This window comes from Plectrocnemia conspersa, unplaced genomic scaffold (assembly GCF_051122295.1).
Source record: "Plectrocnemia conspersa isolate PC_06_02 unplaced genomic scaffold, ASM5112229v1 ptg000002l, whole genome shotgun sequence".
Lineage (NCBI taxonomy): Eukaryota > Metazoa > Arthropoda > Insecta > Trichoptera > Polycentropodidae > Plectrocnemia > Plectrocnemia conspersa.
In genome coordinates this window covers 25,724,572-25,745,178 of record NW_028277166.1, presented here as the reverse complement: position 1 = coordinate 25,745,178, position 20,607 = coordinate 25,724,572, and the positions used below count along the sequence as shown (strand labels likewise).

At 28.5% G+C, this 20,607-nt stretch overlaps 1 protein-coding gene across 8 annotated transcripts in view; it reads left to right on the top strand.

Moving 5' to 3' along the window:
- The window catches only part of Rbp (RIMS binding protein), a 71,155-nt gene that overhangs the window by 47,424 nt on the left and 3,124 nt on the right, over positions 1-20,607 (top strand). For 2 of the 8 annotated variants that reach the window (XM_088181211.1, XM_088181209.1), the window contains 7 exons: positions 950-1,240; positions 3,002-3,061; positions 7,290-7,682; positions 10,719-10,952; positions 12,389-12,560; positions 14,893-15,033; positions 18,268-18,338. In XM_088181211.1, coding sequence (XP_088037337.1) covers positions 950-1,240; positions 3,002-3,061; positions 7,290-7,682; positions 10,719-10,952; positions 12,389-12,560; positions 14,893-15,033; positions 18,268-18,338 — 1,362 coding nt within the window. Of the gene's footprint in view, positions 1-949; positions 1,241-3,001; positions 3,062-4,326; positions 5,147-7,289; positions 7,683-10,718; positions 10,953-12,388; positions 12,561-14,892; positions 15,034-18,267; positions 18,339-20,607 lie in introns of those variants that run through there. The other 6 variants (XM_088181210.1, XM_088181213.1, XM_088181214.1 and 3 more) reach the window with 6 other exon arrangements.

Below are 20,607 nucleotides of genomic sequence, written 5' to 3'. Positions count from 1 at the left end.
ATTATTGCCATTGGGATGCTGCATTTTCTTAGTCCCCATATTATATTAAAGATCAAGTTGAACCCTTGGAGATTCAGATAAGGTCAACGTGAAAATAGATCTCGGTTGATTTAACGCAGCGTTAGTAGCACAGATAGTCCAAAAGAAGTTATATAATTTCAAGGTCTTGATCCTTTGACTTATGTAGATGTTTCTTGTTTGTTTTCATCTAATACATATCCAATTAGAATTTTTCTTCATTATAACAAGTGTAAGTCTGGCATCAATCTCTAGAATGTTGCAATTAGAAGATGTGTTGTACTTTGTACCTGCTCAGTGAAGATATCTAGAGCTGACCGTTTTTGTTAAGAGATCTTGGCGTGAAAATACATAGCTGCTCTACTCGAGGAAGATATGTATATGTATCAGTGCTACGACCCTTTTAACAGGTCTTTCGTAACTAATTTTGACGCAACAATTATGACTTGTCCCGACATATTTAATTAGAAAAGCACTTTATTTTTCAACTTTAGTAATTCATTTACAATTATAATTAAAATACAAAAAAATATTCGCACTGCATCAATATGAGTTAAATACATCTTAACGCATTTTATAAATAACGTAATGTTTGATTTAAGAAATTCAACATTATTATTTTCGCGACGCTTAATTACTTTTATTTATAAAAAAAAAACAAAAAAAAATTTAAGCAGTTCATAAATATGTATGAATAAATTTTGCCACAAAGAAAATAAATTACTAGCAAAATTGTTGTATTCTACATACTATTAATAAATCTAAAAATTAATAAAAAATATTAGAATATCAAAATTGATATTTTAAAGCAAATAAGAATAATTCTTATTATATTGAGAAAAAAACTGCGAGTAAATTAAATTGTATACTAAATGTAAATCGAGTTGTAACAAATACTAGTTTTTTTTATATAAATTATTATATTATTTAGGTGCGAACCAAATCACGCGACAGCCAGTCCAGCGACAGTATAGCCACCACTATCCCTCAAGCTGTGTTGCGAGGAGTGGCAGCTAGAAGGGGCACCGCCGGAGTCAGAGGTCCCCACGGACCTCAAGGACCTCACGGACCTCATCAACAGCATGGACCTCACGGACCACACGGGCCTCATCCGCAAGGAGTCAGGGGTCCACATCACCAACCAGTCTTGGAGCACGACGAGAACCTTTCCGACAAAGAGATCTTTCCGGGTTCTACGGGACCTCACCACCCACACCATCAGGTCAGATTATCTCAATATTTTTTTTGAAAAATCGCAAAATTTTGAGAATTTTGAGATTTCCAAAAAAAAAAAGATACAAATAATATAACATCACTAAACACATTTCAGTATTTTAATATGAAAAAAAAGGTTTTTTATTTTTTTTAGTTTTGTTCCATCTTATGATTATTTTGAGTCATTTTTTTAAGTTATTTTCTTGTATTTTATATATATTATTATATGATATATACATCAACATGTTTCTTATCTGTCTTATCTATCTATCACTGTCTATTTTGTCTGTCTTTTCATGGCTCGTCTACGTGTCTCTTGTCTGTTCGATGTTTTGCCCTTTGTTTTTCAAAAACACGCGTATGCCCAAAATGCTAATCAAAAAAAAACTATCAATTAATAAAAAAAAACAATAAATAAACAAGCAATTTGTGCGTATGCGTGTATATTATTAATAACTGTTGTCTATGGCAAAGCACATTGTATCTGAAAATCATCATTCTTTTACATGATCAATCATTTAAATATTTTTTTATATAAGATAACTATTTTTTTAATATAAAAATGATCATGCAAAGAAATGATAAGCTTTTTAGTGTGGATATGATAAAATTAAACATAATTATTGGGTCTTAAATAACTATATCATCTTCATATATCATTCAACTTTATTTTATTAAAAATTTTATTTTTACCAAAAATTGATGATATAGTAATTTCCCAATGTATATATATTTTATATATATAATATGGTACATTCACAACATGTCACATAACGGTAACTAATCACCAATTGCAAAATTTATATGAATAGTTTGTGTCACGATAGTGTAAATTAAACGCTGGGTCACCTTTGATAACAATGCACGGATAAAATTATTTTACTTTTATATTTTTCATAAACGTTTGCGCTGTGTTTGATTTAATTCAAGATTCATATATAATACGATTGACATTGTTTATAAACTAACATACTAACATCACTTACTCATTTCGATTTTATTTCAAAACCATGACATACCGAAAAATATAAATAAAACATATTTTAATATATAATATACTAACCACACTAACATTTTTGACCCTTTTGAATATGTACATTTAAATAAATAAAAAACTTATATGGAGTTGATCAATCTGAAAGGTTTAGACATTGACTGCCATTTTTTCATTTTAATTTTTAAGTAAACATTGGATCATTTAAATCACTCATAGTCGCTGTTGTTATTATTTTATTATAAAATGATTTAAGATATTTTGAGCTATGAACAAAACGTCGTAGGTCAAAGTTTAAATCAGATGTTATTAAGGGAGACTCGCATCTAAATTATTCATTAGTACCGTTGACTTCTTGTGAGTACCATTTTAATTTTTAAAATGTGTTAATCATATATATTTATTATATTAATGGTTTATATTGATTTCTTATTTTATTATCAGTTAATCATTTATGTTTGTTTTATATATATTTTTAAAATTGAAATTATGCTGGGTTTGATCATTTCAAATGTTTTGAAAATGTCTCAACCTTAAATGATTGTTTTCGAAATTTCATATAAGTTTTCAATAATGTGATATGTTAAAGAAAGAAAAAAACTATAGATAATCAGTTTAATTTTACAAGAGCGATGAATATTTTTGAATATCTATAGTTTTAAAATAAAATTACAATATCTCACATTATGCCTTATAAAAAATAAAATGAAAACAAGAATGACTTAAACAAACTGACTAAAATAATATTGTCAAAATCTTACACATGTCATATAGCCAACTTCAGGATTTGGTACAGGCCTGCTAAAGAGTATATTCGACAAAATAACACCGGGGGTAAGGACCCAAAATAATAATTAATTATATTTATATATTATATATATTTAAAATAATATTTACATTTATATATATATTATTTAATATGAATACATAAATTAGTTTTTTTACATAAAATCAGTAAATTAAATATACGATATCTAGATATCATCAACCTAACTTATATTATGTGCCATAAATGCTTTCAAAATTCATTTTCGATCCTAATAAACTTAGATTTAGAAACCATTCCAAAATTAACAGTAGATTATCTCACATATTTTTGGTATTTTAAAAAAGTCCATTACCTGCGTGTAAAACGTGAATGAATTTATTTATTGTAAATATATAGTTAACCATAGACTTATATTACACACATAGTAATTAATTGTTTGACAATATATTATAGAAAAAATAGATTTACATATTATATATAAAAAAAACATATTTCATTTGACAGAATACATGTCTTTTGGCACATTCTACCACATCATTGATAAAAACTATTCATGATATATATGTTATTTTAATTTTTATACCAAAATACACTATTTAATTAAAAGAACAGAAATATATACTACATATAAGCATGCTTTCATAGGGAAATATATTTAAATAGAAATAGATTTATATATGTATGTATTATATGTATGTCTTTTCCTGCTTAAGTAATAACTATCTCAAAGCCTTCTACTCTATGAAACCGACTTATCTTCAATCTATTCTATGGCTTCTCTATATAAAACTATAGATTTCTTTCACTTAATTTACTTTAATATATTATATATACATATATATTTTTAATCACGTTTTTTTTTATGAATAAAATTTAGATTTATTTTTAATTTTATATGATACACGATGCACACACATATTATATATGATATAACTATAATCGTATGTGATTTTTTTTCTATAGTGGTTTTATTAGATTGAATAAATGAGACATGCACATATACACATTATGAAAATTAAAAATATATATACGATGCAAATGTAGTAAAATATCTGCATCCGAAATAGTGTTTGTTAAAAAAAACAATAGTTTGATGTCTAGTGTATTTTTTAATAATCAATCTTCACGTTTGTTCATTTTTAAATGAATATTGCGATTTATAACTGTAGTCTTGTTGCGATTCGTGAATTCAACTATAGATCGTGGAAGTGTGTCTTATATTAACCGATCTATAGTTTTCTTCGTGACTTTCTGAACGACAGTGAAGATTGAAGTTAGGTCAACGAATGGTGATATAACATAGTAACATGTGTATGACTGCCACGGCTAGGGCTCGTCAATTCCCGCGATCGAAATCACGAAAGACTCGAGCGAGGCTCACCTCTCTGAGGAGGATTATCTCGCTGAGGGCGGGGTCAGGAGGACCCCGAGGAATTCACAACAATCACAGGTTCGAAAGAATGCTTACACCAAAAAAAGTAAACCAAACGAAGAATGTTCTATATCTTCACCTGTGTTTCTCTGTCGAATTCTGTCTCTGTCTCTCCGCTATATGCTCGAAAGCGCGCTCTTCAAAACGAACGGTGTACAGAAATTTGTTCATCTTCACAATCTATTATTTAGTGTTTGTTTGTGCACAATCCATGTTTCTAAACTTGCACTCCGTCGAACTGCTCCTGTACAAATGTGTCGGTCAAATCATCAAACCATCCCAAAACTGTCGGACAAAAGTGAGTAACAATCATCGCATCTTATGAATTGAATCAATGTCTTATTACGAATTAATTTAAAAAATCATCTAATATTTGTTTTATTGACTAGTATTATAAAATAATTCAGATAAACGTCTCAACCCATTCAGCACCATCCATGCGTAAATTATCATCATTCATGGACAAATTGCTGTACATTAAATAAATTAAACATTTATAAATCCAATCTCGGTATAAAAATCTTTATTATATACACGACGGTCTATGTATATATTATTATACATGTAGATCTTCGCGTATATCTGATGAAACTTAACAAGTCTAGCTCGCAGCAAGTTTGCATGGTATTGATTGTCTTAAGTGTATGTACAAAACGAAATCTTATATATTGCCTTATAATTAGATTTGTTAAGAAAAAAATCATAGAAGAGTGCCACGAATGCGCAAAAAACTTTTTTTCTAAAATTTGCACGTATTTTTTGGAAATTATTGTACAAAAAAATTGAATGGATTGCATGAGCATACATTGACACATCATAATATATAATATATATATATACCACACATACAAACTTATATTTTAATTTATATTCTTGGCCAAATACGTGATCATTGTCTGCCATTTAATACGTCACACGACACAAAAAAAATAAGATAAATAACAATAAAGCGTTCTGCACGTGTTATATGTTTTGTTAGAAATTATTAAAAATGATTAGCAATTTTAAGCATATCTCATTGTGTGTTTTAAATTTTAAAATATGTATATGTTGCATGACTTTTTATACGGACTTTAAAAAGCAAATTGATACGATGATAAGAAATTGAAAAAATCTCCTAAAATATAATTATTGAGTTAGTAAAAGAAGCAATCTATTTACTACTTGGATTTTAATTACATATTGTTCTCTAATAATAACAGGCGTTGATTATTTTTTTATATAAATATACAATAACCTGATTTATTTATATATATTTTATCATCTGTATAAATTCTGATTTTAATATTGACTATTATTGGATATAAAAATATTTTCGCTGTGGTAAATATTTGAGATTTATTTTGTATGATTTGTGTAAAATTAATACAATAATTAAAATATTTAATAATCAATGTAAAATTACAATATAGAATTAGATTATATTCTTACTTATAATTTAGGTGTAATACATTTTATCTTTGTAAAGCCTACAGTATATTTTCGTAATATCCTGAATTACACAAAAAATATTTACACATGAAAAAAATTACTAGGCTTATAAATTGCATACTGGAATAATTTTATATGTGGATATAAATTATCATAAGCAGAACAATATATTTACATTGATTTAAAACATTTTTTTCAATTTAGTCCTTCGTCGACACGTTGTTTCCAAGCCTTCCAAAACTTCTCAATGCACTGTTGAATCGGACTGGTTTAAATTCTAGAGTAGGATTTGCTCCCATTTCTGCAATCAGAACATCGTCGTCTTATGCTATTTTTATAAACGGTCTTTGACATTTACGGATATCTAATAAATCACCTAATATTTTACAATAATTTTTAGTGAGCGTTTTTAGCATTTTTTTAAAATTAATTCATATTAAATGCAATATTGTATAAATTTTTTACTTTGAAAAAATTCTGCCATCGTAAATTTTGCAGTCCAGTTTTTTCTTTAATATGAGAATATGGAGTCTAGATTTACATCAACACAAATATAACAAAAAATATTCTTAGATTTAAACTTAAACTTAAATTATAAAAAATAATAAATTTACTTAATATCACAATTGATTATAAAATGTAATTATAAATGATCTTTTAATAGTTTGTCAAAGCAAAAGTATTGAAAAAAAATATTTCCTTTGTGAAACACTGTTGAAAAAAAATAAAACTAGTCAATATTAAAAAGTCTATAAAGAAAACTTTAAAATTTGCATCACACATTTTTACAAAAAAATGCTATCAAAAAATAATTACAACATCAAACAATCCATGAGTAATTTAACATATAAATCAGGTTATCGTATCTTTGTAACAAAAAAGTGCAATTGTATAATTTAGTGTATTTATTATATAAATCAATGCTTATATCATATATATGCTAACATTTAATAATATAATAAGTTACTTAGTAGATAATGCATATTTATTTTGCTTCTTTCCCTTGAGAAATAATTTAGGAGATTTTATTTTTTTAATTAATTGTTCTTTTTACCCACTCTGTACTTGTGTGTATATACAGCGGTCTCGGAGAGCGCCTGCATGTCGAATAAGAAATTCAAAAGCAAAAAATCCAAAGCGCCCGATGTTAACAAGTGCACGTAGTGCAATATTAATTAACGTCCTCTGGAAAAGTTCCAGCAGTTCTGGAAAATTATCAGGAAAATTCGTTTGCGGAACACTCGCAGCGAAATCGCTATGACGGGAAAACTTTGCCCCAGACTACCGCATTTAATGAAACTTTACGGCACAATTTATAGTACAGACTCGTTTTTCCCCTTTTTCTATGTAATACATTTAATGATAATAATAATAGTAGTAGTACAACCGTTCCGCTCCGTAATTGTAACAATACGACTTTGGAAATGTAGCAGCACCCGCAACAGCAGATGACTCAGCAGCAGCAACAGCAACAGCAGATGAACCAGCAGCATCCTCAGCAGCAGCAGCAGCAGCAGCAATTGCAGAGAGGCCAGAACAGGGCACAGCCGGGTCAATACGGCAATAGAAGACAGGGAGTTGGACCTCCCGGCGCTATGGGTCCTATGGGTCAAATGGGACCTATGGGACCGATGGGACCTATGGGCCCAATGGTACCTCAAACGGGTCCTCCGGGTTCACAACAGCATCCGCAGGGAGCTCCGCCTCCCCACAAAAGAAGCAGATGGTTCGTCGCCCTCTTCGACTATGATCCATCTACCATGAGTCCGAACCCTGATGCTTGTGAAGAAGAGCTGCCTTTCAGTGAGGGTGATACCATAAAGGTATGAAGATTTTTTTAACAATCATTTTATTTTTTATATATTTATATATGCCATTAAAATAAAATTGCTATGACTTTAATCCAATATTTTAGTTAAAGGTAAAGAGTTTTTACTTGCACTTCTAATTCAATTTTTAATTATCTAAAATATGTAATACCGTGAATAAATGATTAGCAAAATGAGCAAGGTCTGGAGAGTATAGTGGATGCTTCATAACATCACAATTATATTATTTAGCTTGTGTTAGGTTATGATTCATTAGATTTGTGGCTGACAATTAATGCGTCCAAACATCGTACCGCAAATCATTCACATGTACTAAAAATGCCTCACCACAATTGACTGGTTAGAATGTAATTTCTCTGCTATTTCGATGTGGATCAGTGTCAATTATACCTTTAATTTGCCATCACCAGGCTTCGAAGGTCACTTAGTACGTAATTTGATAACTAATGAAAAATTTTTGTGTCATTCGAATTTAATAGCATCTTTCTCGTACATGCAAATGTTTTTGATTGACACAATCGCAGTATTACCTTAAAAAATAAAAATGTAACGTCTCTCTAATGTTACTTGAAAAGGAAAAGAAAGTGTTCCTTATACAATAAAGTAGTTAAAAATACAGTTTAAAGAAGAAGAAAAATTGTGAGTGTCATAAAAAAATATCAACTTAACGTATAGTATGTATTATATAGTAATTCCAATGTATACTAACGGTACAAACATTTTATATATAGTTAATTTTTTTTCATTTTTTTTTTGTAGAAATATCTAGTGTTTTTTAACATGGTATCTACATAAGTAATACGAATTAGAATCAGCGTGCCAGTTATAATATCAGTAATTAAGTATGTTCTAATCGTTTGCTAAATACACTTATGCAAAGTTGTGATAATTTTGAAGACATGGAAGTCTCAATTAATTCGCAAAGAGCAATAATGTTTTTATGGCAAGCTAGTAACAAGACCTTTGCTTTAGCGATTCTTAGTTAATGAGATTCTGCATGAGAATTACTACAATGTGAAAATAGCTATCTAAATTAGCTTATTCCTTATCGGGAAAATTTTATTTAAAAAAAAGTAGACTTATTCATAAATATAGGCTTAATTTTTAGTAATGCTTTATGTCAGCGATTGTGTAATTTTATTTTTTCTTTTCTCTCCTTTGAGAATATTAATAATCATCAGAATCGCTGACTAAATAAATTGTTTTTTTTACTGGGAAAAGTCATAGCATGAGTTTTACGTACAGAAAAATATATTATCTTTTGGAACACATAAAAAAATCATCATTGATGTTAAAAGTGACGAGATTATAAATATTATGCTCTTTAAATGTTAGTAGACACATTATGTATTTATTTTTCACGTCAAAATTTATTTTTATGTATTTATTTATCATCGTAGCATCTCTGCGACATGTGTTTCAATAACAATTCTAACTTAATAAAGCACCAGGACCCTAAAACTACCCTTATTTTATAATATTTTTTTATGTTATAACTGGTTCTGATACATATAGCATACAAAGAATTTTATAGACGCGATATCTCACAGATTTATAAAAAATATGATTTAATAAATATCTCTAGCAATTTAGTTTCTACGATATTGCTAAAAATGTTCCTAAAAAATTGTAATAAAAACTGTTTCGTATATATTTTTTCATTCACTGATTTAGCTCTACATCAAAAATAAGAAATAGGTAATTCAATAATAATATAATTCTACTGATATTTCAATTGGTAATACAGTTATTTAATCCGCTGGTATATTAATTGTAATAATTTGCTATATTTATTTCTGTAAAATTCTAAGCAACTAATTTTAAGGTCGACAGATTTTTCCATATACATAAGTATGTATGTACTATATGTACATATCACATTTTATTACTCACTTTATTTCGCTCTTCACTAATAAAAAATGTAAAATAACACGTGACTGAATTACATATGACTAAAATAAAAATATATACTACTATATATTTATATGATATATGATAAAAAATAAATATATTTCATTAAATATAAAATTATAAATTTCGAAAAAAATATAATCTTGTAAATAGCTTAGACATTTTAGCATTTACATATTTTATGCGAAATATTTTAATTAGGCATAAAAATTTATTAAAAATATCTACTCGTAATATTTATCTGTTTTTGTTGCTGCTCAGTGTTGCCATATAGTGAACTTTCAGTCTAGGTCAAAAGCAATAAATGTCGCGGTGAAAGCGTTCGATTATCAAGCATTTATATTAAGACATTTATAACAATATTACGAGTGAGAATCGAATAAAGCACATCTAAACCAAATTTTGACCAATAGGAGAGCGCAAAAAACAATTATCCCTTCTCAGAAGTCAAAAATCCACGTCAAAATCAATAAAATTGTGCCGTCGCCGTCGCACTGCGACGGCGCCGACACAATTTTATTGCTTTTGACGTGAATTTTTGCCTTCTGAGAAGTGATAATTGTTTTTGCGCTCTCCTATTGACCAAAATTCGGTTTGAAAATACTTTGATCAGCCTTCTTAATATTATAAGTTCATATAGAAGGATAGCTATCATATTTTAAAACATAGTGTAATATCGAAATGCAGATATGTAGCTAAAAATCTTTATTAATTAATTTATAAGGTGCAGACTTTCAACTATAAGATGTTATTCTTAAGTCACAAAAGATTTATAAGCTTCTTATGATTAACAATATTATTAGGTTATTAAATCTGGTCTCCTTTGATAATTTTAATTCAGCTATAATCCAGTCAAGTAAATATAGACATGACATAATTTAACTGACAATTTCGCATTTAAGTTCAAAAGTTACCCCATTCGATTACTCGCGCACACAAAAAGAGCCATTTCGACCCCAAAAACCGAGATAACGAATTGCTCTTTTGGACGTTTCCGAATTCGCATCTTATCGAGTCACACTCGGATGATCATGTTGACCCATAAACTATCGAAAACGGTTTTTAAGCAAAGTCCCATTTTATTGTTCGGGTTATAATACTTTTTCAAAACAATTTCAGGTGTTGGGTGATAAGGACGCCGATGGGTTCTATTGGGGAGAATGTCGGGGGCGAAGGGGTTATGTGCCCCACAACATGGTCGTGGAGGTGGAGGGCGACGCTGGAGGTCCGGGGGGCCGGGGGCGCGGAGACCGATGGCCTGAGGGTGCTCCGCCCCCTAGTTCTCAGGTCAAACGCATGATCGCCCTGTACGACTACGACCCTCAAGAGTTGAGCCCAAACGTGGATGCTGAGGTTAGCTATACATTATATATTAAAATTATTATTATTTTACTCTGAGATTTTCATTTAAATATTGTATTTAAGTTCAAAAATTATTTTTTAACACTATTTTTTACAGTAAAAAAACAAGTACCATATTAGTAATGTTTTCCTTACTCTTATCTGTTTTGTAAATTAAAATTGAGTTTAAATATGGTCCTTGACATTCGTACCTAATTTTTTTTTAATTTATACCCATGTTTTGCTAAAAATTTAATTTGTACGAATATTTTTAATTTTTTTACACCGCTGCATAAAAAGGGTGGGTCCGTACCAGTCGTTTAGTTGATTTAAAAAAAATGTACTCTGACCGGGAAGTGGTTAAAAAGGTAAAAATCCGTTAATAAAGATCAGAAGAATATGGTGGACATTTTTTTATATGTATAATGTCTCGCATAATCATTTTATGGATAATATTATATGCATGGTTTTGATTTACCTACAATATGATTCAGCTGTAATAGTCTCTCCTGATGAATGTTCACAGAATTCTGAATTTTATGCTGATTTTCGGGTTCAAACTTGGTATTAAAATCATGTTTGCTCTCTAATCATTGTCTTAAATAATCTTAGAGAATTCATTTCTTATCGCAGGTAATGTTCTATTTAAAAATAATTCCTTAATGTCTCTGAGAAATTATGTTTCATAACAAACTGTTTTCGGCTTTTTATCAATTCATATAAAAACCATTTACTTATTTTTCCCCTTTCTTATTGCATCAAGATGTCATGAAATAGTTGTTTGCAGATTAACTTTAACAATGCTTTTTAATATGTATTCATAAACAGCAGATGGATTTTTTATGAGGCTCTCTTTCAAGGATAATAATATCAGTAAAATAATCTCAAGGTTCTGTGACTAACAGTACCCTCATCAAATCGCAAAATAACATTTCTCGACATCTGTGCCGTATTGTTGAAAAGACTGACTGCAAATATGATAAAAAAATAAAATAAATATCTATTTACTACGCATCTGACTAATTAAAAATCACTTGCTACAAAACAACCTAATGAATACTAAGGAGAACTGTTTATTTATTATTAACTATTCAGTTATTTGTTCATTAAACTAAATGTTTGCCTTGTTAATTTTAATATTAAAAATCTTACGCCTTACTAAAAATATTGTATCTTTGTTTTTAAATTTGTTTTTTTACACTAAAGTTAATATTACACAATTATTTTCATTATGTGCCTAATAACCAAATTTGTTAAGCTTTTCTGATTAAAAACACTAATTTACCAGTAAGTGCCTTTTTTATTTTATAAACAGTCATCTTTTTTTAAGCAAATAAATTCACACTAATTGATTAAAAAAATACATTAATTAAAAATATCCAGTAAAAGTTTCTAAAAAAATAAGCAAATTTTTTTATCACATTAACGATTTTTTAATCAATTTCCAGCAAGTTGAGTTGAGCTTCCAGACCGGCCAGATAATCTTGGTCTACGGCGAAATGGACGACGATGGTTTCTACATGGGTGAAATCGATGGTGTCAGAGGTCTGGTGCCCAGTAACTTTTTGGCCGAAGCCCAAGACCAATACGGCCAACCTAATCAGATATCGACGGCGCAAGGTCATTACTTTTCACTTATTACTTCTTCTACTACTACTACTACTACTACTACTACTAATGTTACTTCCGTATTTGCTTCTTGGTCTTATCTATATATACTATATAACCATAGGCTATTATCATTAGTGTTAATCCACTCTTCATACAATACAAAAAATGGTGCTGCATTTATTTAACAAAAAACATTTAAACACATTACAGCGGGGGTTTCCGATCGAAATTTTAATTTATTTTGAGTTTTTTGGAACAAAAAAAAACGAAGCAGCTCTGTCGTAGTTGAGACCCCTTAGTTTAGTACCTATTTTTATTATTATTATTTTTATTTTCCCAAACATGCTTTTACATGTTATATACATATATTAAGTGCTTATCTTTTCAATGAAGTTAGACACTCATGCTTATTGTTCGATGCCGAATCTAACTTTTTTAGATCACACACAAGACACGGGTAAGGAATCTTGAAAAGACACACATTTCTTAAGCTTTCCAAGTATATTATCAATCCAATACATCGTTGGTTCACAATACTGAGGTAGTATTTGTTTACGAATGTTGAATCCGAATGTTGTTATATTATATACCTTTTTTTCGTATTTGAGAGTAAGTTTTTTGAGAATTACTTATTTTTTTTAATTTGTGTTTGTATTTTGAAGTTTTTATTTCACTTTAGTAAGCTCTTTTGATAAAGTTTGTTGGTACAAATGGAGCGAGGCACCGTATTGGGTGAAGTATAATTTACACAGTTAACACGTATGCGTTGATTTAACTGATTTTTTAAGCTAGACCTATTTTTTTTAAATTAAAACACGTTATAGTTATTGCCTTCTAAAAAAGGTCTAATAATTTATATAAAAAATGGAAAAATTCAAACGCATTTGTGTTACAATTGTGCCGTTAGATAAAAAAAAACTCCCCTAAGTCATCCATATATAAATCAGTTCTTACATAAAATTATTTATATTTAAAACCCTAACGAATCATATAAGACCATTAGATGTGTCTTTGCCTTTCAAAGAGGTATTATTTAAACTTATATATTTTATTAACTGTTATCTTATTTTTTATGGCTTGATTGATACTTGAATGTTGACGAATGCGTAAATTAAAGAGCTACTTACTAATAAATAATAATTTAAGTGTGAGCTTTTATGTATAATGTAAATATTTATTATAAAAATCATAATGATTAGCTTCAACTATATTTTTATTCATATAACCTTTTAAAATCGAAAAAAATTCTAAATAAATTAATAAATAATTAAAATTATAATAATAAAATGTGGCAAAATAAATTGGAACAGTAGAGCTGAATATAATAATACACTGACATAATACGTATTTTTGCAAAAATATATCAAAGAAAGTAAAAAATCTTTTGATTTAATAAACGCCATTCATTTAAAAGTTTTTTTACGCAAAATTGGTTTAACTAGTACAAAAGAGTTTAAATTAAAAACCACTGATATAATCAGTATTATTTTAACAATATATATATATAATCTACATTAAAGATAAAAAGTACACATGTATTTTTTTAAATTATACATTAGCATAAATTTGAAACGTAGAAACGAAATTAGGAGATTTTCATTTTTCAAAATCATCTTTAGTGTATCAAATTTTATAAAAAAAAATAGCACTAAGTAATTTGGCAAAACTAAGAAATCATTGTGTACCCATGTTTAGCCATTAAAGTAATAGATAACAGCTGATCTTTGGAAGGCTTGGAAGGCATTTCGATTCATTGATATGTATTCTGTGGCTATGGGCGAGTTTTTGTTTATCTATTGGTCACATTATCAATAATTACAAGTTTCTGAATTGAAAATGTGTATTTAAAATAATTATATGGTTTATAAAAGTTTTTAATAATACAGATTTTTTTTAAATATTGATAAATCACACATTTTGGGTTCAATATATTTCAACAAACACTCCAGACAAGATAAATAAATACACCAACATTTAAAAAAAATACAATTGGCATTGGTTAGTTTAGTATAAAAAGGAGTGTTTTAACATCCGATCGTTCGCACACATTCACAAAATGCAGTATCTTTAATGTACCTTTTTGATTCAAAAATTAACACACATCAAGAGTGGAAAATCACTTATTTTCGAAATGAAAACTGGCATCAAAATTATACATCAGTCGTTTTGACAACTTTTGACGGCTTTTTGTCATCTCATTTACCATTTCACTGTTTGGGGCGAATGTTTGACGTATGAGCTGATGTTTGAAGTTAGGCTAAAAAAAAAAGCATTTTGACTATTGATGAAAATCGGTTAGAGATATATTGTTTGGAGTGTTTGACGTGGGTTTGGGGCACAGCAGGTGGAGCTGGGGGCGTCGCCCGGGGCGCGGGTCGAGGCATGGGTCGCGGACACGGCCCGGGGGCGCGAGGGCCTCCGCCCCCGCCCAGAGACAACGTGGCAGCGCCTGGACAAACGCGCGCCGCCCACAGGAAGGCAGGTACGCTGTCATTTAAACCCCGAGATCCTCAGCTGGCCATAAAACAACCGCTAGCCATCACCCCGTCGGCGAGATCAGCCAAAAAAGTGACAAAACATGACAAAAACGCGACAAAAACAAAATGTATACCAACAAAAATAAATAATTTATCTTTGACTGTCAACATTTGTCATCATTTGGCAAATATCTCGACGAAATCCTTAAGAGAACCGACAAAAACGAACGCTCAAACGTTCGTTATTGTACCTCTCTCCCAATTAGTTAGATTGTAATTGCTGTGTTTTTTTATTATATTTTTATATATTATAAAAAAATTGTGTGACATGTAGGTGTACACAGCAAAAAATCACGTATTCAGATGCGGTCTGTTTGTTTATTTTAATCATAAAACCCCTTAGCTTTAACTGAAAAATATGTAGTTAGATTTTTTGGAGAGTTTAAAAAAATGTCATTGATTGATTGTCTTGCTAGATCATAGGACCGACCCTCAAATAGATACCCCTAATGAACCTCAACATCTGGATACGTGAGTACAATCCGTATTATATATATTATATATATACTTTCCCGTTTTATTAAATTATTATTATATATTTATTAATACATATTATAATATATATTGTTATACGTTTAGTTATTATGATGACAAATATTTTATATTATATATTATATACTGACGGCTTTAAGTGTTGCGTGTCTGCACTTTGGGTATGCTCAATAATACATACATATATATGTATATATGCACATATATACATACATATATATGCTAGCTCTCTCTCGCTCTACGCTCTATCTATTGTCTTTTCTGTACACTGACTTTCTGCTACTGGACTTTTATTGGCAAGAAACATCCAATAGCCGTCTTTTTATACACTATTAAATTAATCGATTAGAGTGCTTTAGAGTCCAGTAGCATTGACAAAAGCACAACAATAATTTCGGTGTACACAATCTAAACTGACCGAACACCACTTCAACACAACACGTCTACAATATCTGTTCTTGTAAGTCGTAGCTGATTTTCTGTTGTATTTATATATATATATATTATTATATTAAAAAAGCATAAATTAAAAAGCAAATAAATAAATACGAAGACTTAATGACCACGAAAAGTGAGTAAGCTTTATCATCAATGATTAAACATCCCAAGTAGGCTTTATATTTACACAATTAGCGCAATATTTGGTATTTGGTTAAAAATAACGCTTTAATGCTATTAATTATGCAGTTGGTTTAAAATTAACATCGGCAAAAATAAATCTGGATTCCTAAAAAAATAAATTAACAAATGTTAGAAATAAGTTCCGCGGATAGTTCCTGTTTGTCAAACGTCAGAAATGATTGTGAAAATGCGATAATCGACATCTTAAATAAGGGTTATGTGAAAAGAAAATGCATGCTAGAGAGAGAGTTGATTGAGTTGTCGATCTATCGAATTTTTCACTAGTTTTTATTTACATAATACGAGGGAGCCATAGGAATTTAATTTAAATAAATTACTTATTAATCCAACGAAAGCCTATTTTTATTACCACTATTATATGTGACAAATAAGATTTTGAAAAAAAATTACTTATATTCTCATAACTTTAGTTAAAAAAAAAATCAGTGGTATTAAATCCACACAAGCGATAGAAGTATCAATTATTTTATTTTCTTCTACTAATAATATAGTAATATGATTTAAAAAGTAATAATCTAATTATACAAATTTATGAAACTAGACTTCATAATTCACCCGATCAATTATAACGCGCGAAAATAATATTGTCGTATTTTTAAAAGACTATGTATTATAAAAAATATTATTATATACTTATCAATTATCAATATTAAATTAAATTATTTTATTGCTTTTACAAACATTTATTCTAATGTTTAAAATATATACATACTATTTATTATCTCACAACTTTGATATTATATAAATATATATATATATATATATATATATATATATATATATATATATATATAATTATTATTAATTAATTAACTTAGCTAAGTTTAAAACCATTATTTAAAATACATCTTATTTCACTCACGATTAACTTCATGCGCTGTATGCAAATTTTAGTGTTTTATTGTATAATAATTCAAAATCAAATATCAATCAGACAAAACTTAAAAATATTTTAGCTAAAAATAGTTATTTTTAGATTCCTCAACTTAATGAGAATTTGGAATTGTCTCAAAGTCCAACTTTCACATTAAATCAAAAAAAACAAAACCGACTTAAGCCAGAACTATTTATCAAAAATATCTGGGTTCAAATGACATAAGAACAGTAGTGTTTTTCAATTTTTACCATATCTAAGAGATAGGAATTAGAATGATTAATAATATATTTTAACAATAATATCATTGATCTCGCCACTTAGTGTTTACCCTGTTGTAACGCATTGGGATAACGCTCATGTTGCAACATATTATTCAATATAAAAAAGCATTTTGCTTTTTTACAGATTTTTGCGTAGTTGCTTTCAAATGAAAAAAATCAACTACGATCAACCATCACAGCATAGAATTTCCTAGATTTTTTTTATCTTACAGATAAATAATTAAAATAAATGCAAAGTGATATTTATAATATAATAGTTATTAATTCATAAAATATATGTCACTGATTTACAGACCTTGCTTTTAGTTTACTGTCTCGCTACTTATTTAGTAGTTGTTGATTGTGTTTACATAGTTGTATCGCATTCACAATAAATAAATAAATTAAAATAAGGTCTTTTAATGAAAAGTTAATGATGTAGCTGAACAATTATAATATATTGATCAACCATGAATAATTTGCAATTAATATTAAAACAGCTACCAAACTATTATTCTTATTGTAAAATTTAATAAGCAAAGGAAGCGGCGCTTCTACCGCATCTGAACCGAATTAATAAAAATAAAAAATGTAATTAATTTTATTTAGCTGAACTAATTGGCACTTTATCATTGAACTAGTAAGGCTCTTCACCGTTGGATTAATAAGACCGTAACCTAAGCACGCTCCTTTATATTAAGTAATATTTATTTAGAATGGCAGGACAGTCCGATAAGCGCGTCATCCTTAAATGCTGTGATCCAGTGCTTCCCAAAGTTTAAAATAAATAAAAATGAGGCGTCGGCTAGTGGTAGTAGTGTGTTGTTTGCGGGTGGTGTTCTCTCTAGGTGGCTCTCTCAACGTGGTGGTGTAAACTGTACAATGTCGTGTGTATTGTTTGTTGCTAGATGCCTGCCCTCTCCCTCCTTCTCAGTTAGACCACAACACAAGCGCCAGTACACAAGACCAGCTGTTGCAGGTAAATGCCAAAAACTGAGAACTAAACCAAAAAAATTTACAAAAAACTAATAATTTTTGTTGACAAAAATTGACCAATATTTTATTATATACTTAAATCGATGCAAATAGATTATTAAAAAAACACAACTAATAAAATCGATCGCTATTTTATATATTTATTATATTATATATTTAATTTGTTTTTTATTGTTAAACTAGTGGTTTTTCGCTCTTTTTAGTCAAATTTGTTACATATATTTAATTAATTAATTAATTAAACCATAGAGGCCCCTAGAATTGAATCACCCATCGAGAGAACCATCAGACCCGAAGCGTCTCATACGATCGAATCACTCTCACACACAAATAAATTAATATTAAAATACTGTTTTTTTTAAATTCAAAACAAAACTAAAATTAACAAAATATTCATATGTATATAATTTTATTTTCGATGATTTATTTTAATTTTAATTAATTTAGTCCCTCGAAAAAAAGTCATCTCAGACAAATACATCAAAACCACCATTCATCTCCAAACCATATACACTTCTTATTTCGTTAGTGTTGACCCTATGCAACTAACCTTTATTTTATGAATATTGTTTATTTATTCTTTTTTATTGATCTGTACTGAAAATGTGCAAAATATACTCACAAATCAATTGAAAACAAAAATACATTTTCATGACAGAATTTTTGGATAATGTGTGTTTCATCTCGTTGTTTTATATATTTATTATAATATAATATGATACAAATCCTTGACGCTCCCTTTAACTATTATTGATCACTAATAAAGTAATTGTTGTGTCATCTAAATGTTCACTCTCTTATATATAAATATATTTATGTATGTCACTTGTATATTTTTAATTTATTTTTATGTTCGTCGCATGTTTTTTTAATTTTATTTTAATTTCTAACATGTTATGGTTTTTTATTTGTGGATATGTTTGTTAGTGATTATAATGATATGCGCTGAATGATACAATAGAAGTTTGACTGATTGATTTTTATTTTTTATGTTTGACTACAATTAGTGTGTGCATATAATATAATATATAATATAATATTTCGTATATATATATTATGAAAACGACTTGATAAAACTAACAGAAAATAATTTAAATTAAAGAAATTTTAGCGAAAGCAGCAATGGAACGTATTTTTCTTTTAAGCCGAATGCTATAATAAATGTGAGTCGGCTGACGGAATCACTGCAATATTAGATGCAATATAACTAAACGCCGGATCACCCATGCATAGTGTATTCCGTCATCCGCCTGAATTCAAACTTAATTACTAATTACAAAAATGTGAATAAATTACTAGGTAAGTCAATAAATTTGTGCGTATTTTGAATTGTAATTCATTAAAAATATGATTAATTTCTTTAGATAAAAATCAATAATTCAGGATAGTGCAAAAGTCACGAAGTAATTTAAAATATTATTTTGATGCATTAATCGCGTGATCGATTTAATGCATCAAATGTTTGATTTCCATATTTTATTTTTTATTCTTAACATATGTGCTAGTAAATCTGGCTAATGATAAATTCAGATAAACGCTGAAAGTCTGAAAATCTTAATAAAAATCTCTTAAAAGTATCATTACAACAATGTGAGCAGTTAATTGGCAACAAAAGTTAGTCGTATTAAATGTTCCTACTATGATTATTTATTAAATAAATGCTTTCTAAACTGTATATATATAATAGATAATGTATTTTTGCTGCTGATCTTTTTTTGGATGCTCTTAAGTCCATATTATGCAGTTCTTTGTTGAGTTTTTAAATTCAACTATGACACTAATTGGAGTTTATAATGAAATTAATTTTCGAAAGATCATTACTCTTTATTGATATTAAGCAACGAATCATTGATTCAGAAAATATACATGGTATATAAAAATGACAATAATAAAATTCTGTGATTTTCGTTCGCTGAAAAATGCTGTATTTTATAGATCGATGACTATCGTGTCTATGAGATCATAATTAGTGACAATTATAAATATAGTTTCAATTGATTATTATATAAATTGCAGTTTATATATAAAGAGTTTGATAATTTTAAAATTCCATATAATGAGGATTTTTTTATATTTAATATTAATTTATTTTTGGTTAGAATAAGACCTATTTTTCTTTCTATTGAAAACATTTCATTAATTTGCAAATCATGGCTTCAAAGAGCAAATTTTGCACAAAATTAAGTTCTGGGATTTTTTACGCTGCAAAATACTGTTACTTTCTAAGATCAAACTTCCAGATGTATTTTATA